This window comes from Astatotilapia calliptera, chromosome 3 (genome assembly GCF_964374335.1).
Source record: "Astatotilapia calliptera chromosome 3, fAstCal68.1, whole genome shotgun sequence".
Taxonomy (NCBI): domain Eukaryota; kingdom Metazoa; phylum Chordata; class Actinopteri; order Cichliformes; family Cichlidae; genus Astatotilapia; species Astatotilapia calliptera.
Window position 1 is genome coordinate 82,481,978 of NC_137424.1, and position 20,509 is coordinate 82,502,486.

At 45.8% G+C, this 20,509-nt stretch overlaps 1 protein-coding gene across 3 annotated transcripts in view; it reads right to left on the reverse strand.

The window, feature by feature from the left end:
• LOC113019653 (retinal guanylyl cyclase 2-like) overlaps positions 1–20,509 on the reverse strand; it is a 29,744-nt gene that overhangs the window by 6,105 nt on the left and 3,130 nt on the right. For all 3 annotated transcript variants that reach the window (XR_013906757.1, XR_013906756.1, XM_080299508.1), the window contains exons 2-23: positions 14,557–14,803; positions 13,768–13,998; positions 10,206–10,361; positions 9,983–10,125; positions 9,635–9,790; positions 9,343–9,492; positions 8,255–8,474; positions 8,014–8,089; positions 5,758–5,842; positions 5,431–5,547; positions 5,280–5,363; positions 4,952–5,128; positions 4,427–4,580; positions 4,095–4,238; positions 3,875–4,023; positions 3,617–3,780; positions 2,545–2,668; positions 2,406–2,474; positions 2,120–2,294; positions 870–968; positions 650–735; positions 36–121 (exon numbers count right to left, since the gene is read on the reverse strand). Coding sequence is in view for 1 of the 3 variants with exons in the window: in XM_080299508.1 (XP_080155634.1) it covers positions 36–121; positions 650–735; positions 870–968; positions 2,120–2,294; positions 2,406–2,474; positions 2,545–2,668; positions 3,617–3,780; positions 3,875–4,023; positions 4,095–4,238; positions 4,427–4,580; positions 4,952–5,128; positions 5,280–5,363; positions 5,431–5,547; positions 5,758–5,842; positions 8,014–8,089; positions 8,255–8,474; positions 9,343–9,492; positions 9,635–9,790; positions 9,983–10,125; positions 10,206–10,361; positions 13,768–13,998; positions 14,557–14,794 (3,083 nt within the window). In the remaining 2 variants the exon portion in view is untranslated. The remainder of the gene's footprint in view (positions 1–35; positions 122–649; positions 736–869; positions 969–2,119; positions 2,295–2,405; positions 2,475–2,544; positions 2,669–3,616; positions 3,781–3,874; positions 4,024–4,094; positions 4,239–4,426; positions 4,581–4,951; positions 5,129–5,279; positions 5,364–5,430; positions 5,548–5,757; positions 5,843–8,013; positions 8,090–8,254; positions 8,475–9,342; positions 9,493–9,634; positions 9,791–9,982; positions 10,126–10,205; positions 10,362–13,767; positions 13,999–14,556; positions 14,804–20,509) is intronic.

Consider the following 20,509-nt stretch of genomic DNA (forward strand, 5'->3'; position numbering starts at 1 on the left):
ATTGATAATCGATAATGACCGCTGTGTGTTCTTACCCTCCGGCGAGGTCTGGAGGAACAGGAAGAGGTTTATTAAAATCTTCTCGACCCATCAGCCAGTACGTGTCCTCTGTGCCCTTAACCTGCAACACAAGCATCCAAACATCAACGAGTCCCACCACGGACTGGCATCAGGCTGACTAACTGTGGACAGGGTGGGATCTGGACCAGACTCTGAACCTGTCAGACTGGACTACAGTAAACCTGAGGGTAATAACCTGACTTTTGATAAGGTTTTATAAACCATCCATTCTCTTTCATCCTCATCAGGGTCGCAGGGGTGGGGCAGGGTACACCCCGGACAGGTCGCCAGCCCGATTCAAGGCTAAGCTTCGTGGTCACACCTATGACCAGTTTAGATTCTCCAATTAACATAACCTCACTAATTGCATGTCTTTGGACTGTGGGAAGCCACAGTACCCAGTACACAGAAAGGCCCTGGCAGGGGGTGGGATCGAACTCAAGCCCTTCTTTATGTGAAGCAACAGTGCTAATACCCGAGCCAGCGTGCTGCCTTTATCACCATTTTGCGTGTTTTCTAACAGCATCCACAGCTACTGCGTCATGCAATTACATTTGGATTTGCTTCAGGTCTGTTTAGATTGGCATACCTGTGCCTTCCGGGTGTCTATGTGGTATCCCACTTTCAGACTGGTCAGGACTTTGACCGTACTCAGACTGATGTGGATCCTGTAAGCTGCAGACCACAAACACATCGTCACACCGCAACTCAGGAGGAAGCTAGTGATTCTGACATAATTTAAATGCAGACAGGAGAGACTTCAGGGTGGTCTCTCAGTGATCCAACCATTGATCAAAGATTTTACTTACGTAGCCCAGAGGACTCCATGAGTGAGGCCGTGGTCACCGTGTCTCCAAAGAGACAGTACCTGGGCATCTTGAGTCCAACCACACCTGCTACCACGGGACCTGAAGACAGGAAGGGCCAGACCTTTACCTGGCACTAACACCATTGATAACCTCAGGAACCATTATTACCATACTTTAATCAGAGATGTAGGGTTACATTCAAACTAGCTGGGAACAAAAATACACTACCAGTCAAAGGTTTGGACACGCCTTCTCATTTAATGGTTTTTCTTTATTTTTACTACTTTTGACTGTAGATACAAACTCAAGACCTCATGTATATGAAGCACGACAAATGGAATTATGTAGCAAAGAAAAAATTGATTAACAACTTTAAATATGCCGGGAAAGTTGATTATGTTCAACTGGATGTAGGATGAAGTGTTTTCAGTGTGAGAAATGCTTTGTCACTTCTTCAGTCTCAGCTTTCTCCAACCTTATAAACAGTACATCTGCACAGTCACTGAAACCAGCATGAATGAACAATGACCCAGTTGTGTTCTGTATATGTTTATTCCTCAATGCACATCACCAACAGACCCCAGTCAGGAACCAGTCCCATTTTTAAGTTGGCGGGGCAAGATTGCCGATGCCGTGCAGGTGTGTCCACCTTCCCTGCACAGCACAGCAGGCCACGCCCCGCCAAATACCCCCATCGCCCGACTGAGGCTGGGGAGCCACCCGGCTGGCGCGGCCCCCCGTGCGGCGCCTCTGCCTCCAGCAGGCACAGCCCCTCTCGCCCCTCGTCCACCTCTGGCTTATGAGGCTCCTCCACCACTCCCGGCGGGAGCAGCCCACATGACAATGTGAATATTAATGTGAAAAACCATTAAACTGTTTTGTCCAAAACTGGTACTGTAATCCAGTCTGACTGGTTCAAATATCATTCCCGTCCTTGTGGTCTGAGCACCAGCTGCTGATGAAGCAGGACTTGAGCCAGCCCTGAGGTCTCCCAAAACAGTTCTGTCAACAGACACTTCTACTCACTACTCCCGACATTTCTAAATCTTTCAGCAGTTGCCCACAGAAGTCGAGCTTCACTAATCTCATCCACACGTGTCCACAGTAAGAGTGACTTACACCTGAGACACATTGAACATACTCTGGATTCTTCAGATGAGGAAAGCTGATAGTATAGTAGTTACACTGATAAATGAACCCTCTCCTGACGTCCTGGTACTGAATGAGCAGATAACGGTCGACAGGTGTACCTGAGTGCAGTCCGATGCGGATTTTGACTTTAATCTCGGGCATGTGTTTGATCTTAAAGTTTCCTATCGAGTGCAGGATGTCCAGAGACATGTTGGCCACTTCAGCTGCGTGTCGATTCCCATTCCTGTTGGGAACACCTGAAGCCACCATGTAGGCATCTCCAATAGTTTCCACCTATAACAAAACCAGAACCAAATTTCATGTGTCTTTGTTCAGATAATCCAGAAATTAAGAGAAATCTTCACTGTTTAGGTCAGACACGTGTTTTAAATGGAAGTGTGTTACCTTGTACACATCATGGAGAGCAATGATGGCATCAAACATGGTGTAGAGGTCATTCAGCAGGTCGACCACCTACACACACACGGGTTTAGTGAAACACTGAAAAATGAAATGCACAAAAACAAGTTCAAACAGTTTGTACCTCGATGGGCTCGCTCAGAGCAGAAATAGTTGTAAATCCAACAATGTCGCTGAAGTAAAGGGTGCAGTCCGAATAATGTTCAGGTTCCACTGGCTTCCCTTTCTTCAGAGCTTGAGCCACAGACCTGGAACAAATGGGAACTTGCAAAGTAAGAATTTCATTGCTTAGTGTAACCATGCCACAAACAGCCAAAATACAGGCCAGAAGTTTAACATGGCTCTCCAGTTCATCCTTCAAACCCAGGACTCCGCAGGAACCAATAATGGATTCCAGTTTAGCTCCACTTTTAACGCCATCATCATCCTGGTCTGCCAAAGAACAAATCCTCCTGCCTAAATGTACTCCTCTTGCAGGGGGATCATAGACTTGCTGCCTGACAGCGAAACAGCCTGGAAGATAACCAGTGCTGACAGTCCAGGAGACTGGAACGTGATTACCATGCTCAACCTGCTATGTTTTGGCTGAATGGGGATGAATCCAACTACAGTTGAAAGAGTCACTATCTGGTGACCTGGTGTCAGAATCTGCCCCCAGTGGAGTCGAAAACCTTGGCACCAACCATATCAATGATCCTGTCTGATTCCAGTAAGACAGGGTTACCTTTCAGCCTGCCAGCAGCTATCATCTCACAGGTCCTCAGAGAGCTAAACAAGCTCAAATCAAAAGAGCACAACGGAGGACGAACTTCCTGTGATACAGCAACAAGTTAAACTCACCAAAGATCATGTTGGGGCATTCCTCCAAATGCACAATGCAGCTCATCATTCATAACCTGAGGAGTGATTGGCTGCAGCATGCCCTCTCATTAGCACCTGTGCAACTCCACAACCCCGAGCCAGGCTAAACCCTCCCAGCATGGCCACTCCTCTCTCGGGAGTCGGCGTCCCATCAGGACCAAAGTCTGCATCATGAGGACCTTTCATTCTTGTCTGCAGCGAACTTCATTAACGAGGCCCAACGACACAGTTCTATTCTCAAGGACTCTTATCCACCCACCCATCAGAGACTCTGACCCCACCTCCAGTTCACATTACTGCTAATTATTACTAGTAATTTACTGTTTTAGTCTTACTTTGGCAGGAGCTGCCCCACCAGCTTATCTGTCTTGGTTCTCTCAATCTCCAATTCATCCGTTCGTTCTCGGATCAGATCCTCCAGGTTCGAGCTGTACTGCTCCAACATCCGCAGCATGGAGTCGATGATGTTGGCCCTCCTGCCTCTGCTGATACCTCGAAACTGCAAACAGATTGTCAAAGGAGTCGAGATGAAATCAGAAAATAACCCCGAGCCTGTAGAAGGCAGCAGGTGGCAGCAGTGAGACTCGGCTCACCTGTTTGAAAATGTCATCAAAGCTCGGCCTCTTACTCGGGTCTTCATTCCAACATTCATTCATCAGCGTGAGACACTCGGTAGGAGCTTCATCGACCGAAACGATCGGCCTGCAGAGAGGAGGAGGCTGCTTCAGACGCTCCACGATCTCTGGGAGACAGACATGTGGTAAGAGACAGACGGTTTATAAGAGACACAGCTGATCAGACATCCTCCCTCACCATGAGCCGGCATGTCCATCATGGCATATGGCAGTGTGCGGGAGATCACTTCCTGTATGATGATGGAGAAGCTGAAGACATCTCCAGCAAACGAACCTCCTGAGACCGGATTCCTCAAAAGCTCCGGAGCTGTCCACAGCATGTCTGAGAGACGGGAAGAGAAACACAGCTGCAGTTTTTATTGGAACAGGTTTGTGTTTTGCTCATGATTAGGGTTAATGTTAGGGTTAGGATGGAGAGTCTTAATATGCCCTCTGACATAAACACACGTGTAAGCAGAGATACAGCGTCTGAGATAAACTTCAAACATCTGAACGTGCTCATGTTTCTACCGTGTGGATCCTCAGGAATGCTGATCCCCTGGGATGTCAGGATCATAGGAAGTCCATAATCTGTTATTTTCAGAACAAAGCGACCATCAACTAAACAGTTTGTTGACTTCAGACGGCCATGAGTCAAACCTCGCAGATGAAGGTACTTCATGCCCTGAAACAAACACAAATATCAGTAACCTGATCGGTCTGATCAGAAATGAAACAGTCTTTAAAGATATCATAGATAAAGTCGAATAGAGCTGCATAATTAATTGACTTAGAAGTCAAGTCGTGAAACCTGAGCTTTATCAGACTAGTTCATAGATCCTTCATTAGGACAGCAGTGTTTTATCATGGCACTATTAATAATAAGAGAGTACTAGTGTGAGTAATGCTCACAGCACCAGTTGTTGTATAAGTAGCAGCATTGTACAAACAGTGATTATCTAATAAACTCTATCAACATCAATTAAAACAAAAAAGTTCATCCCCCGACCACCACTACTCATAGCAGATATAAGTGAACACCAGGTTCGGCAGTACCTTGATGAGGTCCATGAGCAGTGAGGATTTAAACATCCAGTCCAGCCTCACATTGCCGTCAGCCAGCAGGTCTGCCAGACTTCCTCGGGGGCAGTGTTCCACCACCAGGGCGAAGATCCCCGAGTCCACAAACAGACCCAGGCACAGGTTTAGGTTCTCGTGTCGCATCTCCCGCAACTGAACACCAGGCAGAAAATACTCTTAATACTGCAATACTGTTAATCTGTTTCACGTACAGATGGTTGCGCCATACAACAGAACAGAAAACACAGAAACAAATAGAATCTGTGTCTGTTGTTTTCTATTGTAGATTTTCTGCTCATCATACCTGGCTGAACATATTCTGGGTGGTTTGATTGGCTTCTGTTGGTGTTTTTCCAGTACTGAACTTCTTCAGCCAAACCCAGTCACCCTGAAAACAGCACAGCCAATCAGGGAATGTGACAGGACAGGTAGGCTCACACAGGTGCAGGTAATACCTCCAGTATCCCGATGTTGGAGCTCTCGGGTGTTGTGAGGATATAACTTCGAGCGAGCGATCGCAATGGAGTTTTCATTTCCAAGAGACTCTTCATGATGGACTCATCGTTGAGTTTCTATGGAAACAACAACAATCTGACCAAAGGTAGCTCACTGATCAACTTATTGATCAGCCCATTGATCAGCTCATCGATTAGCTCATTAGTCAAACATGCCTCGCTGTTAGTACTCCCGCTGCTCCCAGTTTTCTACAGAACTACAGATGCACCAGTACCAGCAATGGTACCAGATTGAACACTAGTTACCACCAGTAAACATTCTCTGACCTTCCTGCTGACTTGAGTATCGATGAAGACGATGTCGTCCAGAGTAAGGATCATTTTGGTTGCTGTCACTGCTCCCTTAGTACTCCTGTCCAGAGACACGTGAGAAAAGAAAGGTGCACAGTCCTGCAGCACTATATACAACATAAGTAGTGTTATATATTTACAGTGTGGGTCATTGCACTTAAATTAAGTGTTACACAGTGGTGATGGTCAATTATGTATGGAGGGAAGTCCTTGGACTGGGGGGTGAAACGATGTCGTCAGTGAGTTCAGGGTGGTTATGGCTTTTTTGTTTGTTTGTGTGTTTGTTTGTGTGTTTGTTTGTTTGTTTGTTTGTTTGTTTGTTTGTTTGTTTTAACTAAGCAGCAGAAATCCAAGAAGCTTGGAAAGAAAAACTACTGGACTTCTTCAAGTTTCTTAAAGAGGCTCTGTCTGAGAAACCTTCCTTAGCTCTAAGACTATATAGTGGAGAGTCCCAGGTATTCAAGCCCTAGTGGGAGTGGCCTCTTAAAAGGGTCATTGGCCCACTCTTGATCATGGCCTCATTACATGAGCCAAGGTGGGTGTGAGTCATTATAAGCAGAGGTTTTGGGTGAACCCATTGTGAGACCTTAAGGCGCCTGGGAAGCATCAGAGACTGGATTACAGATGGCCGACAGTTGGTGTGATAAGCCCCGCCCTCTGTTCAAAGATGGTCATTCACAGTGGACATAGATGGCTTCTTTCACTCCTCTTTCAAACCATCCATCTTCTCTCTATTACAGTCAACTTTAATGTTGAGATTTCGATTCTCCTCTATGTGCACGGCACAGTCCAGAAACAGCAAACTGTTAGGTGGCATACACGTGTCTGCACCAGTGGCGAGGTGCTGCCAAGAGTCATACTTTCTACTTCCTCCATGTAAAGGTTGGCTACGTCTGCTAAAAATGACCCTCATACCTCGTAGTGATGGGATTTCCGGCTCTTTTTAGAGACCCGGCTCTTTCAGCTCCCAACCGGCTCTTCAGGTTGTTTTGTTGCTTTAATTAATTTATTATTAACAACAATATAAAATTATGCACAAAAGGAATTACTAATGTAAAAAATGTGGTTTTATTCATATATGTTTATATATAAATATATGCGGTGGCCCCTAGAGACAAAACACGTACAAACTCCAAAACACATTTCTAGCATGAACTGAACTTCCAAAGCAGAGCTACTAGATCACTTAAATTACACAATGGAAAGCATGTGTGTATTGTTTGTGTATTTATACACAGGCACTCATATATATTCAAATAATTTAAACAAATGTTCATTTACCTGTTACTACCACACACCAAATCCGGTCGTTGGTACTTCCTGGCTTGTGTAGCCAGAAGATAACAAAGGCTCAACACTGCGCCCAGCATCCTGGAGCACTTCTGTTGTCTTTTGTACGTGTTTTGTCTGTAGGGGCCACCGTAAATATACTTTTATTTATTCACTCCACATAAAATGTAATAAATAAATCATATAATACAAAAATCAACTATTTAAATTTCAACTTTTAACTATTTAAATTTTCAACTTTTTCCTTTCACAAATTTAAAGTGAAACAACACAAAACACTGCAAACCACAACACAATTAAATATAAATTATAATATGAAAACAAAAAGAAGTTGCATATTCTCTGTCATATGGACCTGCATGAATAAACTTTATGAATCCTTTATCATCTGCAACCGAAAATAGTTGTGGATGATTGCTATACCTTTCTAATGTGACGTTGTTGTCCCTGGCTCTCTCTCTCTCTCCCTCCCGCTCTGTTCCTGTGCTACTGAGTGTAACTACCGCCCCTCCCCCCTCTGCCCAGTACAAGGCTCGCGTGCTGAGTGAAGCGGGAAAAAGTGCGAGAGAGAGAGAGAGGGAGAAAGAAAAAACCCCACGGCTCCCAATAAGGAGCTTCAAAGAGTCGGCTCTAAGAGCCGTTTTGTTCACGACCAACACATCACTAATACCTCGGCTCATGTGATGAGTCACATGATGAACAATGGGTCAACGACCCTCTCCAGGGACAGCTCCCACTAGGGCTTAAAACCTCGGTCATTCCACCATTTGGTGTTAGAGCTCAAGAAGCTTTGCGTCTTCACGAAACTTAAAGAACTCGAGACGCTTTTCTTTCCAAGCTTCTTAGACTACCATGACCGGGATGACTGAGAACCAGACTGAAAGCAGACTAAGCACCAGGTACGTTAGAGAGGAGTGTGTGAGATTAAGCCTGTGTGTTAACCTGTTCCAAAAGAAAAGGCCTCCAAGCAGAGTGCAGAACAACAGGAAGAGGAAGAGCACAGTTACAGCGCCCATACCTGCAGGGAGTGGAGAGGTTTCCACATTTATAGCCATGCCGGACAGCAACCTTTTGTCAATGTGAACACTAAATCACGACACATACAGAAACTACAGGTGTAATTAAGACCTCATTTGAACTGAAGCACAAAGCTCCCACCCTCTCTGTGGGTCAGTAAACACACCTCCACTGCAGGCCTCATCTGGATTAAACCAACAGAAGCTGGCTGAGGGGGGTTTTCCTCCCGGGAAGACAAAGGAACGGCTCAGCGGTCTCAGACCTCCGGTCGTCCCGTCGGTGTGCGTCGGAGAGAGTGAGTGTGTTGGGACGAGGCGGTCGCCATCGCTGTCCAACACTACGTAGCTGGCCTGCAGGCCACGCCCCTCAGTACCTCCATACAACACCTGAAAGGGAAGAAGACAGGAGCTGATTGTACCATTGAGTTTAAGGTGAGGACATGATGAAAATGATGATGATGCAAAACAAAAAAGATCAAATCAAATTCTGTGGTTCAGAAATGATTAATTTATTAACTTTATTCTAAATGTCTGTGAAGTTTCTTAGTCATCCAGGTCATCATGGTCTAAGGAGCTTGGAAAGAAAAGCGTCTGTGGGAGTGTCCCTTAAGAGGGTTGTTGACCCATTATTGATCCTCTCAAACTCCAGGCCTCGAGGTCCGGTGTCCTGCAGGTTTTAGCTCTCACCCTGGGTCATCGGGGTCAAATGATTAGTTCTTTACCTCTTTGCCTCTGGAGAACTTCAGAGTCAAAGGTTCTGGTCCATGTGTGTCGGTTTCTGGTAAACTTCAGAGTTGAGGTTTCTATTCTTCTCAGTGTGCACTGAAAATCTTTCCAAGCTCCTTAGAGAACTTTATGCAAACACTTAACGACGGGATAGATGTGATTATGTTGTATTAAGTGGTGAAAAACAATTATTAAAACTCTTGTGTTTGTGGACACAGAGACTCAATTAGTCTGTCTAACTTAATCAGAACGAACTGTTCCCAGATCAGAGTCATCTGACACTAGAAGGTTCAGTCACGAGTAACTCTTCACTGCCACAAAACAAAACTTGAGTTTTAGGTCATAGTTTTAAAAACCGTGAAGTGTGCCTTGTTGTAGTTTTTGCCTCTCTCCCTCTGAGTGTCACGAGTCTATCTGATCTGGAGCAGTTTGTTGAAGGAAACGAGGAGAACGTCTTTTATCTCAGCTTTGATACTGAAAGCAGCAACTAGTTAGTTACTCAGCTAGCGAGTGCTGAAATCTGTGTGACCTGATTGAAACCCTGAAAATCAAAGCCTCCATCTGATTTCATGAGCTGATTGCCCGTCACCCAGTGTCCACTCCCCGCCTGACGGCGCTCTTCCACTGCCTTTGCAACGAAGTAGACCATGTTGAAAATAGTCCCAAACAAAGGAGACACCTGCAGACACAGGACAACACTTTGTCACATTAGATTCTCTCGTTTACTGGGGACGTACACATTGTTTACACGTTATTTACTTGTTTACCTCTGAATCCATCAGCACATTAAAGCCCGTGTTTGTTGTTGTTCGTTTGTTTACCTCTGTGGCGGAGACACCCGAGTGAATCTCTCGGCTCATTTGAGCCTCGCGGAAAGCTTCATAGAAACTCTGGTCGGATGCCATGGTAACAGTCAGGACGGCACTATAGGCGTGACGTAGCTGCGTGCTATTGGTCAGCTGGTTGAAGACTGTGTGCTGATTGGATAAAACAGAGAGGGAGGGAACCAATCAGAACTCAGCCTTTAGTTAAACATGTCATCAGTTAATATGTAAACACAGTGGGGTGGTGTATGGGTGGTAAATAAGAAAAGTTTGCTTGACTCAGTTTTTTTTTTGAGGATCGGAGAAAATGGAATAAAACCTCCTTGAGAACTTGTTGGTCGTTACCTGATAGGGCATCGCGTACAGCAGGGCGTCGTAGGGAATGAACACGTAACCATTGGAAACCATCCCCATCTCCAGGGCGGCCAGCAGTACCTCCCTCTGATCCTCTCCACCAATCAGGACAGAGCTCATGCACATGATGACCACTGAAGGTGAAATAAAAAGTTCTCTGATCTGATGTGTTCAGTTCAGGGATGCAGCTTAACGATCACCTCTTAGCTCTGACCTTTGACCTTGTCGGCTTCTCTGATTTCATTCAGCGCCTCCCGAGCCCCGCCTTTGCTGCCTGGTTCCATGGTAACCACCGGCCCAATCGGCAAACCCATAGCCCGGAGCGCAGAGGCCACTTCCTGTCCGGTGCTCTCCCAAAGGTCGGTGGCAGCTACACAACAGAGGAGAAGAGATGGAGAAAGGAAACACTGATAAACAATTAAGACAACAAAGATGATCACAATTTAAACAAACTGCCGGGGTGATGCATATGTTTACGCAAATGCTGGGTAAAAGCTGTCAGCCAGACCTCGTGCAGGTTCACAAAAGGAACAGTGAGAGGAACAGTGTGAGGAACAGTGTGAGGAACAGTGTGAGAGGAACAGTGAGAGGAACAGTGTGAGGAACAGTGTGAGGAACAGTGTGAGAGGAACAGTGTGAGGAACAGTGAGAGGAACAGTGTGAGAGGAACAGTGTGAGGAACAGTGTGAGAGGAACAGTGTGAGAGGAACAGTGTGAGGAACAGTGTGAGGAACAGTGTGAGGAACAGTGTGAGAGGAACAGTGTGAGAGGAACAGTGTGAGGAACAGTGTGAGGAACAGTGTGAGGAACAGTGTGAGAGGAACAGTGTGAGGAACAGTGTGAGGAACAGTGTGAGAGGAACAGTGTGAGGAACAGTGTGAGGAACAGTGTGAGGAACAGTGTGAGAGGAACAGTGAGAGGAACAGTGTGAGGAACAGTGTGAGGAACAGTGTGAGAGGAACAGTGTGAGGAACAGTGAGAGGAACAGTGTGAGGAACAGTGTGAGGAACAGTGTGAGAGGAACAGTGAGAGGAACAGTGTGAGGAACAGTGTGAGAGGAACAGTGAGAGGAACAGTGTGAGGAACAGTGTGAGGAACAGTGTGAGAGGAACAGTGTGAGGAACAGTGAGAGGAACAGTGTGAGGAACAGTGTGAGAGGAACAGTGTGAGGAACAGTGAGAGGAACAGTGTGAGGAACAGTGTGAGGAACAGTGTGAGGAACAGTGAGAGGAACAGTGTGAGGAACAGTGTGAGGAACAGTGTGAGGAACAGTGAGAGGAACAGTGTGAGAAGAACAGTGTGAGAGGAACAGTGAGAGGAACAGTGTGAGGAACAGTGAGAGGAACAGTGTGAGGAACAGTGTGAGGAACAGTGAGAGGAACAGTGTGAGGAACAGTGAGAGGAACAGTGTGAGAAGAACAGTGTGAGAGGAACAGTGAGAGGAACAGTGTGAGGAACAGTGAGAGGAACAGTGAGAGGAACAGTGTGAGAAGAACAGTGTGAGAGGAACAGTGAGAGGAACAGTGTGAGGAACAGTGAGAGGAACAGTGTGAGGAACAGTGTGAGGAACAGTGTGAGGAACAGTGTGAGGAACAGTGTGAGGAACAGTGTGAGGAACAGTGAGAGGAACAGTGAGAGGAACAGTGTGAGAAGAACAGTGTGAGAGGAACAGTGAGAGGAACAGTGTGAGAAGAACAGTGTGAGAGGAACAGTGTGAGGAACAGTGTGAGGAACAGTGAGAGGAACACTGAGAGGAACAGTGTGAGAAGAACAGTGTGAGAGGAACAGTGAGAGGAACAGTGTGAGAAGAACAGTGTGAGAGGAACAGTGAGAGGAACAGTGTGAGGAACAGTGTGAGAGGAACAGTGTGAGGAACAGTGAGAGGAACAGTGTGAGGAACAGTGTGAGGAACAGTGTGAGAGGAACAGTGAGAGGAACAGTGTGAGGAACAGTGTGAGAGGAACAGTGAGAGGAACAGTGTGAGGAACAGTGTGAGGAACAGTGTGAGAGGAACAGTGTGAGGAACAGTGAGAGGAACAGTGTGAGGAACAGTGTGAGAGGAACAGTGTGAGGAACAGTGAGAGGAACAGTGTGAGGAACAGTGTGAGGAACAGTGTGAGGAACAGTGAGAGGAACAGTGTGAGGAACAGTGTGAGGAACAGTGTGAGGAACAGTGAGAGGAACAGTGAGAGGAACAGTGTGAGAAGAACAGTGTGAGAGGAACAGTGAGAGGAACAGTGTGAGGAACAGTGAGAGGAACAGTGTGAGGAACAGTGTGAGGAACAGTGAGAGGAACAGTGTGAGGAACAGTGAGAGGAACAGTGTGAGGAACAGTGTGAGAAGAACAGTGTGAGAGGAACAGTGAGAGGAACAGTGTGAGGAACAGTGAGAGGAACAGTGAGAGGAACAGTGTGAGAAGAACAGTGTGAGAGGAACAGTGAGAGGAACAGTGTGAGGAACAGTGAGAGGAACAGTGTGAGGAACAGTGTGAGGAACAGTGTGAGGAACAGTGTGAGGAACAGTGTGAGGAACAGTGAGAGGAACAGTGAGAGGAACAGTGTGAGAAGAACAGTGTGAGAGGAACAGTGAGAGGAACAGTGTGAGAAGAACAGTGTGAGAGGAACAGTGTGAGAGGAACAGTGTGAGGAACAGTGTGAGGAACAGTGAGAGGAACACTGAGAGGAACAGTGTGAGAAGAACAGTGTGAGAGGAACAGTGAGAGGAACAGTGTGAGAAGAACAGTGTGAGAGGAACAGTGAGAGGAACAGTGTGAGAAGAACAGTGTGAGAGGAACAGTGAGAGGAACAGTGTGAGAAGAACAGTGTGAGAGGAACAGTGAGAGGAACAGTGTGAGGAACAGTGAGAAGAACAGTGTGAGGAACAGTGTGAGGAACAGTGTGAGGAGCAGTGTGAGGAACAGTGAGAGGAACAGTCTGAGGAACAGTGAGAGAAACAGTGTGAGGAACAGTGTGAGGAACGCTGTCTCGTTTCATACTGCACATGGTTGCAATGACAATAAAGCCACTTGACCTGACACTGCTCTGTTTTTTACTCTCACAGAGAAGACGAGATGATCACAGCCGTCTGGACATTAATCGAATGAGTGCCCCCTGACATCAAGGTTTCGTGTGGATCATTTAGTTGATGGTTGGTTTGAAATGATGAAGAACCAAAGATCGTGGAGATCATCTGAGCTTTTAAGAAGCTGTCCTTAATAAGTTGGAATCAGACAACCAGGACAATTGAGGTCCTCCTGGATGGGTCCATAAAGAGAAGGGCTCGGTCCATGTCTCCTTTTTCCTTCAGAATGGTGAAATCAGACTTGGAGGATCAGAAGGTCAGTGGATCTGTTGAACCTCCAGCTGTCTCTGTCTATCTCTGTACTTTACTTTGGCAGAGAGGATTTCATGTCAGCAAGAAGTTTCCTTGGTGAAAGAGTCCTGGTGAACATGTCGATACTGTTAAACTGGGTCTAGCTCTCACTTCTATCTCCATTCAGAAGCTCATAAGTAACAATGGTTAAGTTAAAGCCCTCACAGAAAACACCTCCACTTCTGTGATGTCCCAATGAACCACTGCAGTTATAGTCCGATGGGCAGTAAAAGTCAAACCACCAAAATCAAACAAAGGGGGCCTAATATATGAGTGTAACAGTCTAAAATGATGAAGCTCAGATCAAATAACCGGCTCAGACTAAATTAAAGTAACACAAGTTTGAATGAAGAGATTATGGTGAGAACCACCCCACCACTCTGACTGTGATGTCAAACCCTTACCTGTGATGATGCTGACATGCGCCCAGCCGAAAAATCTGAGCACGGTGAACAGGACTCTGGTGGGAGGAGTCAGTGGCGGCAGGTTTGGCCAGTCAGCATCTAGACAACCGGGAGAGGCGAGTCCAGCCTCCCAATGCTCAGTCATTAGGGAGGCAGAGTGACAGAGGGCGGGATTAAAGGGTCCAATGTAGGCATAGCCATAACCTTCAAAGTCCCCAAAGTTGGTCAGAGCTAAAATAAAAAGGTCAAAGGTCAAATAAATATCACACAAATAAAAATAAGGAAAATAAAAAATTGTTCACTTACTCCAGTCTGTAAGCTGATAAACACACTTCAAATAAGCGTGTGTTGATAAGACTGATTAAATGTCTAATGATCCTTTGCAGGTGGTCTAATATGTGACTAACAAGCAGACTTTTCAAATTAAAGGTTTTATTAAATGTGTTCTGATTGTTCATTCAATTCAATTTTATTTATAAAGCTCCAAATCACAACAACAGTCACCTCAAGGCGCTTTATATTGTATAGTAGATCGCACAATAACAGATACAGAGAACAACCCAACAATCACATGACCCCCTATGAGCAAGCACTTTGGCAACAGTGGGAAAGAAAAAAACCCTTTTAACAGGGGGTCTAATAATTGGCTGCTAACTCATCATTGTGTGATTGGTTAACCCTGTAGCACTTTGTTCTAGTGTAACTAACCATAACTGTAACTGGTAATCTCTTTCTAAATATTTTACTGAACTTTATTTTAAGGTCCTATTGGCTGATTGGATAACAGACCTTTGGAGGCAGAGCAGTCCTCGTCCAGCACTTTGACATCATACCAGTACCCTCTGCTCATACTGGTGTCAGTCCGTAACCTGGACAACGCCAGCGTGACCGCTGCTGTCGGCATCGCCCGGGAAAACAACGGGTCACATGACCACGGACCGACCAAGGCGATCTTGAAGGTTGTTGTCCGAACCTCTTCGATGCATAGCAACCACAGACACGCCCCTAGCAACCATCGAAGCTGCATCCTGACAACCTGCCAGAGATTCAGACAGATTTTTAGAAAGTCAACAAGAACACAAACTCGTCTGAACAAAGATGAAACAAAAAAAACTGATTCAGGTTTGTCAAACTACTGTCTGTTAACAAGGAACCTGAAACCTCCACGTAATCAGAATCAGAATCAGAATGGGTTTATTGCCAGATGTTGAGGTTTACAACATTAGGAAATTGCTGCGGTGCTTCAGTGCAAACAATAAGAATTAAAGTGCTATGTAGAAAGAAAGATATGTGCATGAGATATACGTGAGATATATACATGAGAATAAGAATTATGAGTGCTACGTAGAAAGATATATACATGAGTGCAGGTGGTGATCAGTGCCAAACATGGAATGATGCAGTGACACAGCATAGGGTCATGTGTTAGTGGCGGGGACAATCATGTGGTTATTGTTCATGTGTCCAACAGCAGAGGGGAAGAAACTGTTCTTGTGGCGAGAGGTTCTGGTGCGAATGGACCGGAGCCTCCTGCCTGAGGGGAGCAGGTCAAACAGACTGTGTCCAGTGTGAGAAGGGTCAGCTGAGATCCGAGCTGCACGCCGCAGTGTCCTGGTGGTGTACAGGTCCTGCAGAGATGGGAGTCTGCAGCCAATCACCTTCTCAGCAGAGCGCACAACACGCTGCAGTCTCTGTTTGTCCCTGATAGTGGCTCCAGCGTACCACACGGTGATGGAGGAGGTGAGGATGGACTCGATGATTGCAGTGTAGAACTGCATCATCGTCCGTGTTGGCAGGTTGAATTTCTTCAGCTGCCTCAGGAAGTACATCCTCTGCTGGGCTTTCTTGATGACGGAGGTGATGGTGGGCTCCCACTTCAGGTCCTGGGTGATGGTGGTACCCAGGAAGCGGAATGAGTCCACAGAGGTGATGGGGGTGTCAGTCAGGATGATGGGGGGGAGTGGGGCTGTGTGCTTCCTGAAGTCCACAATAATCTCCACTGTCTTCTGGGCATTCAGCACCAGGTTGTTGTGGCTGCACCAAGACACCAGACGTTCAACCTCTCTCCTGTAGGCAGACATTTCTTCTTAACCTGCAATGTCAGTTCATTTTAAAGACAGGGCTTAAGACTGTGGGCTTACCACCCACACGAGGGGCTGTAGGGTTGGGTGCTTAGATGGTAAATGGTGAATGTATTGGTTCTTATATAGCGCATCTCTACTCTTTCTGAGCACTTCAGGCGCTGTACACAACTTGTACATTCACCCATTCGCACAAGCACATTTTTCCAAGTGCTTTCTAAGTAACATTCACACACATTCATACTCCGATGGATGCATCGGAGAGCAATTTGGGATCTTGACCAAGGATATTTGGCTTGCAGCCTGAGGAAGCCAGGGATCGAACCACCAAGCTTTCGCTCTACCACCTGAGCTACAGCCACCCCAGACAGTCTGATGTACTGGCGCTCCGATTTTCAGCTTCCAAAACTGGCTTGTGGCACATGGAATGTCGCCTTTCTGGTGGGAAAGGCGCCTGAGCTGGTGCATGAGGTTAAGATGTGATGACCTCAGTGCATAGCTCTGGTTCTCAACCAGTTTCCTATAGATGACCTGGACTCTGTTCCCCTCTGGAGTTACCCTCGATGTGAGGGCACGGACAGAGTGGTACTACATGTATCGCCACGGTTGGCTGCCTTTGCTGTTGGAGTTTTCCCCGGTGGTTCCCTGCGCCTTGTGGTCGTGGAATGAGTCCTAATTTTTGTTTGTGTGTATGAGCCAAATGACCCTACAGAGTTCTCCAGCACCCCATCCAGCCTTCTTAGAGTCACTGGGTGGGGGTAATAACGCTCAGTAACTCTCCAATAAGGAACTCTATTGTCCTGCTGGGGGACTGAGAAGGTGCTGAAGGTTACGTTTCTGCAGTGTTGCATTGCCTCTACATTGGCAGACCAGATGGTGGTTGCCCTGTTTAAGCAGGGGGTCTAGAGGGTGTGCTCCAACTACAGAGGGATCACACTCAACAGCTTTCCTGGGAAAGTGTGTGCCAGTGTTCTGGAAAAGAGATTTGTAGTCGACCCTCGGATTCAGGAGGAAGGCTGAATCCACTGGTTGTGGAACACTGGACTGGCTCTGGCAGTCTGTAATAAGACTTAATAATGCTGACATACAACTCAGAGGAGACAAGCATCAGAAATCTGTATGAATCACTTGTTTGTAACACTGAAAACACATTTACACTAAACATACCAGTCAAAACAGAAGAGCAAGCTATTGTTTTAAATAGATTTTGTAGACCAGCATTGCTTATGTACACTGATGCTTTTACGGGGTTTGGCTTCCTCTGGACGCAATGCAGTCACATGTCACAGTTACATGGACAGCAGAAGAACATGTAGTCAAATTCAAAGTGGAATCAAACTCAGGACTTGCTGTGAGGCAACAGTGCTAACCACTGCGTCACTGTGGACTGTGGGTAGCCAGAATCACATGATCTGTAAGTTTATACTACAGCAGAGGTTTTAAATCCATCGACCAGCCTGCCACCTGAATGATGTAACATCTTACCTTTAACATCTGCTCCTTAACCCTTTAAGACCTACCATAGAACCAAGTCTGCCAGAGCTTATATTATATTTTTACATGCTGTGGAGCCATTTTTGGGAGCATTTCAAGTTGCTATACATCAATACAACCATTATAGCCCAGATTTTAATAATATGTATTCATTAAGTGCATAGTAATTACATAAATTGCAAAAAAGTGCAATAAACTACAAAAAAAATTGAAAATTGTTTTTGTTTTTTAACATATATTTCTTGTTAGAGAAATTTAAGAGGCTTATCCCTCAAAACTGTAAATACAAAAAAGTTGCACAAAATAGTTTACACCAACAGGAAATTTATTTTGAGTGCCTTCATAGTTTTATTTTTGAAATACACCAATTTTTATATACTGCAGGAAAAACGAAAATAAGTATTATAGTGCAAATTTGCAAAAAAGCAGCATATGCATCAAAATAAACTATTTCCAGCAGAGCAATATGAGTCGTAAGCATCCCAGAAACGACACAGAAAGTCATAAAGTCAAAGAAAACTTTTAAAAAGACCAGTATAGGCTCTGAGGGCCTGATAGTAAAAAAGACTACATTTCCGCGAAAATGACGTCACTTCCGGTTTCAGGCAGGTAATGGCGGAAATGCAAAAGTTCGCGCTGACGTCTATTCAAACGTAGGAAGTGTTACAAACAGCTGATCGGATCACAAAGCGTGTTTCTGGAATATCATGTTTTTGTTCCTGCAAGCGCTTTTTATGCAGCTTTTGCAAAGCTTTATGTGGAAGGAAACTGTGACCGAGGACAAGCTGATGGCATAAGATGTAAGTACAACTCCTCCGGTTTCATATGCAAAAAAAAAATTTTGCACTAGCTTACGTGGTTGCAGAGCTACTGGGATTTAAAAATAGTTACGCAAAACAGAGCGTGCCCGCTCTGATCGGCTGTAAAGGGTTAATCTTGTGTTAGGTATTAAAGTGAATAACAGATTAAGAATTTAGAAGCTCCAAGGTGATAAGGTCACAGGGACCTGCTGGCCCCTTCACAGAGGACCACGCTCTGTTTTAAGGTGAGAATACTTCAATAAACCCTCAGAAGAAGACCTTCTGTTTGACATCACATGACTTAAGTGTCATTTCCACAGTAACTATGAATGAGATGCAGTTAACCACACGTAGGATGCTCGGTTGTATCAGCGTTTGAAAGCTGACTGTCAAAACCTCTGAAACGACCACATTTCCTCTGACCTCCTGCAGCTGTGACTCTGTGGGGTTTGTGATGAGTCTCCAGGTGATGTCACAGAGATGCTTCCCTCTGGGGATAATTAATCTGAAGGTAGGTCTGAGTCCACATTAGAGACTGTGATGACTTGAAGCTGAACACTCAAACCACCAGGCACTGGAAACCTTCAACCTCCTAAGGGACTAGGACCGCTTGTGTAGGACCACTATGAACCATGACCCCCTTCAGGACTTGAGCCTCAGTGAACCGGCTTTCTGAAACAGGACCCTCAGCTGTGGCTCATTTGTGACTGGTTCTCCTCAGAGACCATAAATCCTAAAGTTTGGACCCTTAGGTACAGCAACTGGAGAGCAGGTGGAGGCTTTCACTGGTTTGTTTACACTGAATAAATGGCTTATATCAGCATGTGCTGACCACTCAGTGCACTTTATCGACAACTTTAATATTTTTTGGGAACGCAGGCATCTGTTCAAAGCAAATGGATTTAATTTTAACAAGTCAGGGGTGAAACTGTTCACCTCCAACTTGTTTTATTCCATACGTCATCCATCCTTGGTGCCAAGGCTGAGATAAACGAGGAGTTATCTCATAAAGAGGAACAAACAGTACTCCAAGAACAGACAAAGCCCAGCAGAAACCTTGAGGAGGAGCTCCATCTGCCCCCACCCGGGAAGAGCCTCAGAAAGGAGAGACATCTGAGGCATCTGAGGAAGAGCCTCAGAAAGGAGAGACATCTGAGGCAAGAAGAGGGGTCCCTATTTGCCTCCAACTCTCTCAACAACACCAACGACCAGGACAAGGGACCACGATCTTCCCCAGTCCCCCAAACCCCTGACAGGCCATCACCCTCCTCCCCCTCCCTTTCCCCCTCCTCCCCACACCTGAAATTCACCGAGGAGATGATGGAGCGGGTCAATGCTGGGCTCAGATCTACCCCCCGTCCCAATCCCTTTTTGTCCCCCATAAACCCCCCACCAGAGCGGCCAAAGGTTCGCCATCGAGCCCCACCCTCAACAGAGCAATCGAAGTCACATTGCCCAGCCTCACCCCCCTTAGTTCCTCCTTACCACCTTCATGCTCTGTCTCCGCAGTCTGATGTGTGATGTGTGAAGGGTCCGGGCTGTGAGGATTATGGCAGTGGTGACTTTTCCCAGGAGAAGCTGGGACCCTGTTTACTAGAAGGTTTTAAAATTTCTGTACTTTTAGGTGACAGAAGGAGACATGTGGCCTGGTCAAAACACAGAGAGCTGCACTCTAAAAGATCTTTAAACATAGTAAACATACCTTGTGTGCCACAGACTGCTCCCAAACACGAGGGGACAAGTAATACCTCTAAAACACTTAAGTTGGCTTTATTAAACATTAGATCTCTAGCTGGGAAAACATTTTTAATTAATGATTTAATCACTGAGCACAGCCTTGATTTTATGTTTTTAACTGAAACTTGGTTGGACCAAAGTAACAGTGTAGCTGTTCTCATCGAGACGACCCCTCCTAACTACAGTTTTATCAGTGAGGTCAGGGCGAGCAGGAGAGGAGGAGGGGTTGCTGTCTTATTTAATGAATCATTTCAATGTAAGCAGCTATCTCCTGGAAGTTTTCAGTCTTTTGAATATGTGGCTTTACAGCTGAAGGCCCCATCCAAAGTTGTGTTTCTTAATGTTTACAGGCCTCCCAAATACTGCACAGACTTTTTTAATGACCTCAGTGAACTGCTGTCTGTGATCTGTGTTGATTTTGACTGTGTAATTATTGCTGGGGATTTTAACATCCATGTGGACAACCCTCAGGACAAAGGGACTAAAGACCTGAGTAACACTCTGGGCAACTTTGGGCTGACTCAGCATGTAACAGAGGCCACACATAATAGAGGACACACTCTTGACCTACTGATCTCCAAAGGCCTGAGCATTTCAAAGGTTACTGTGTCTGATGTGGGCCTGTCTGAT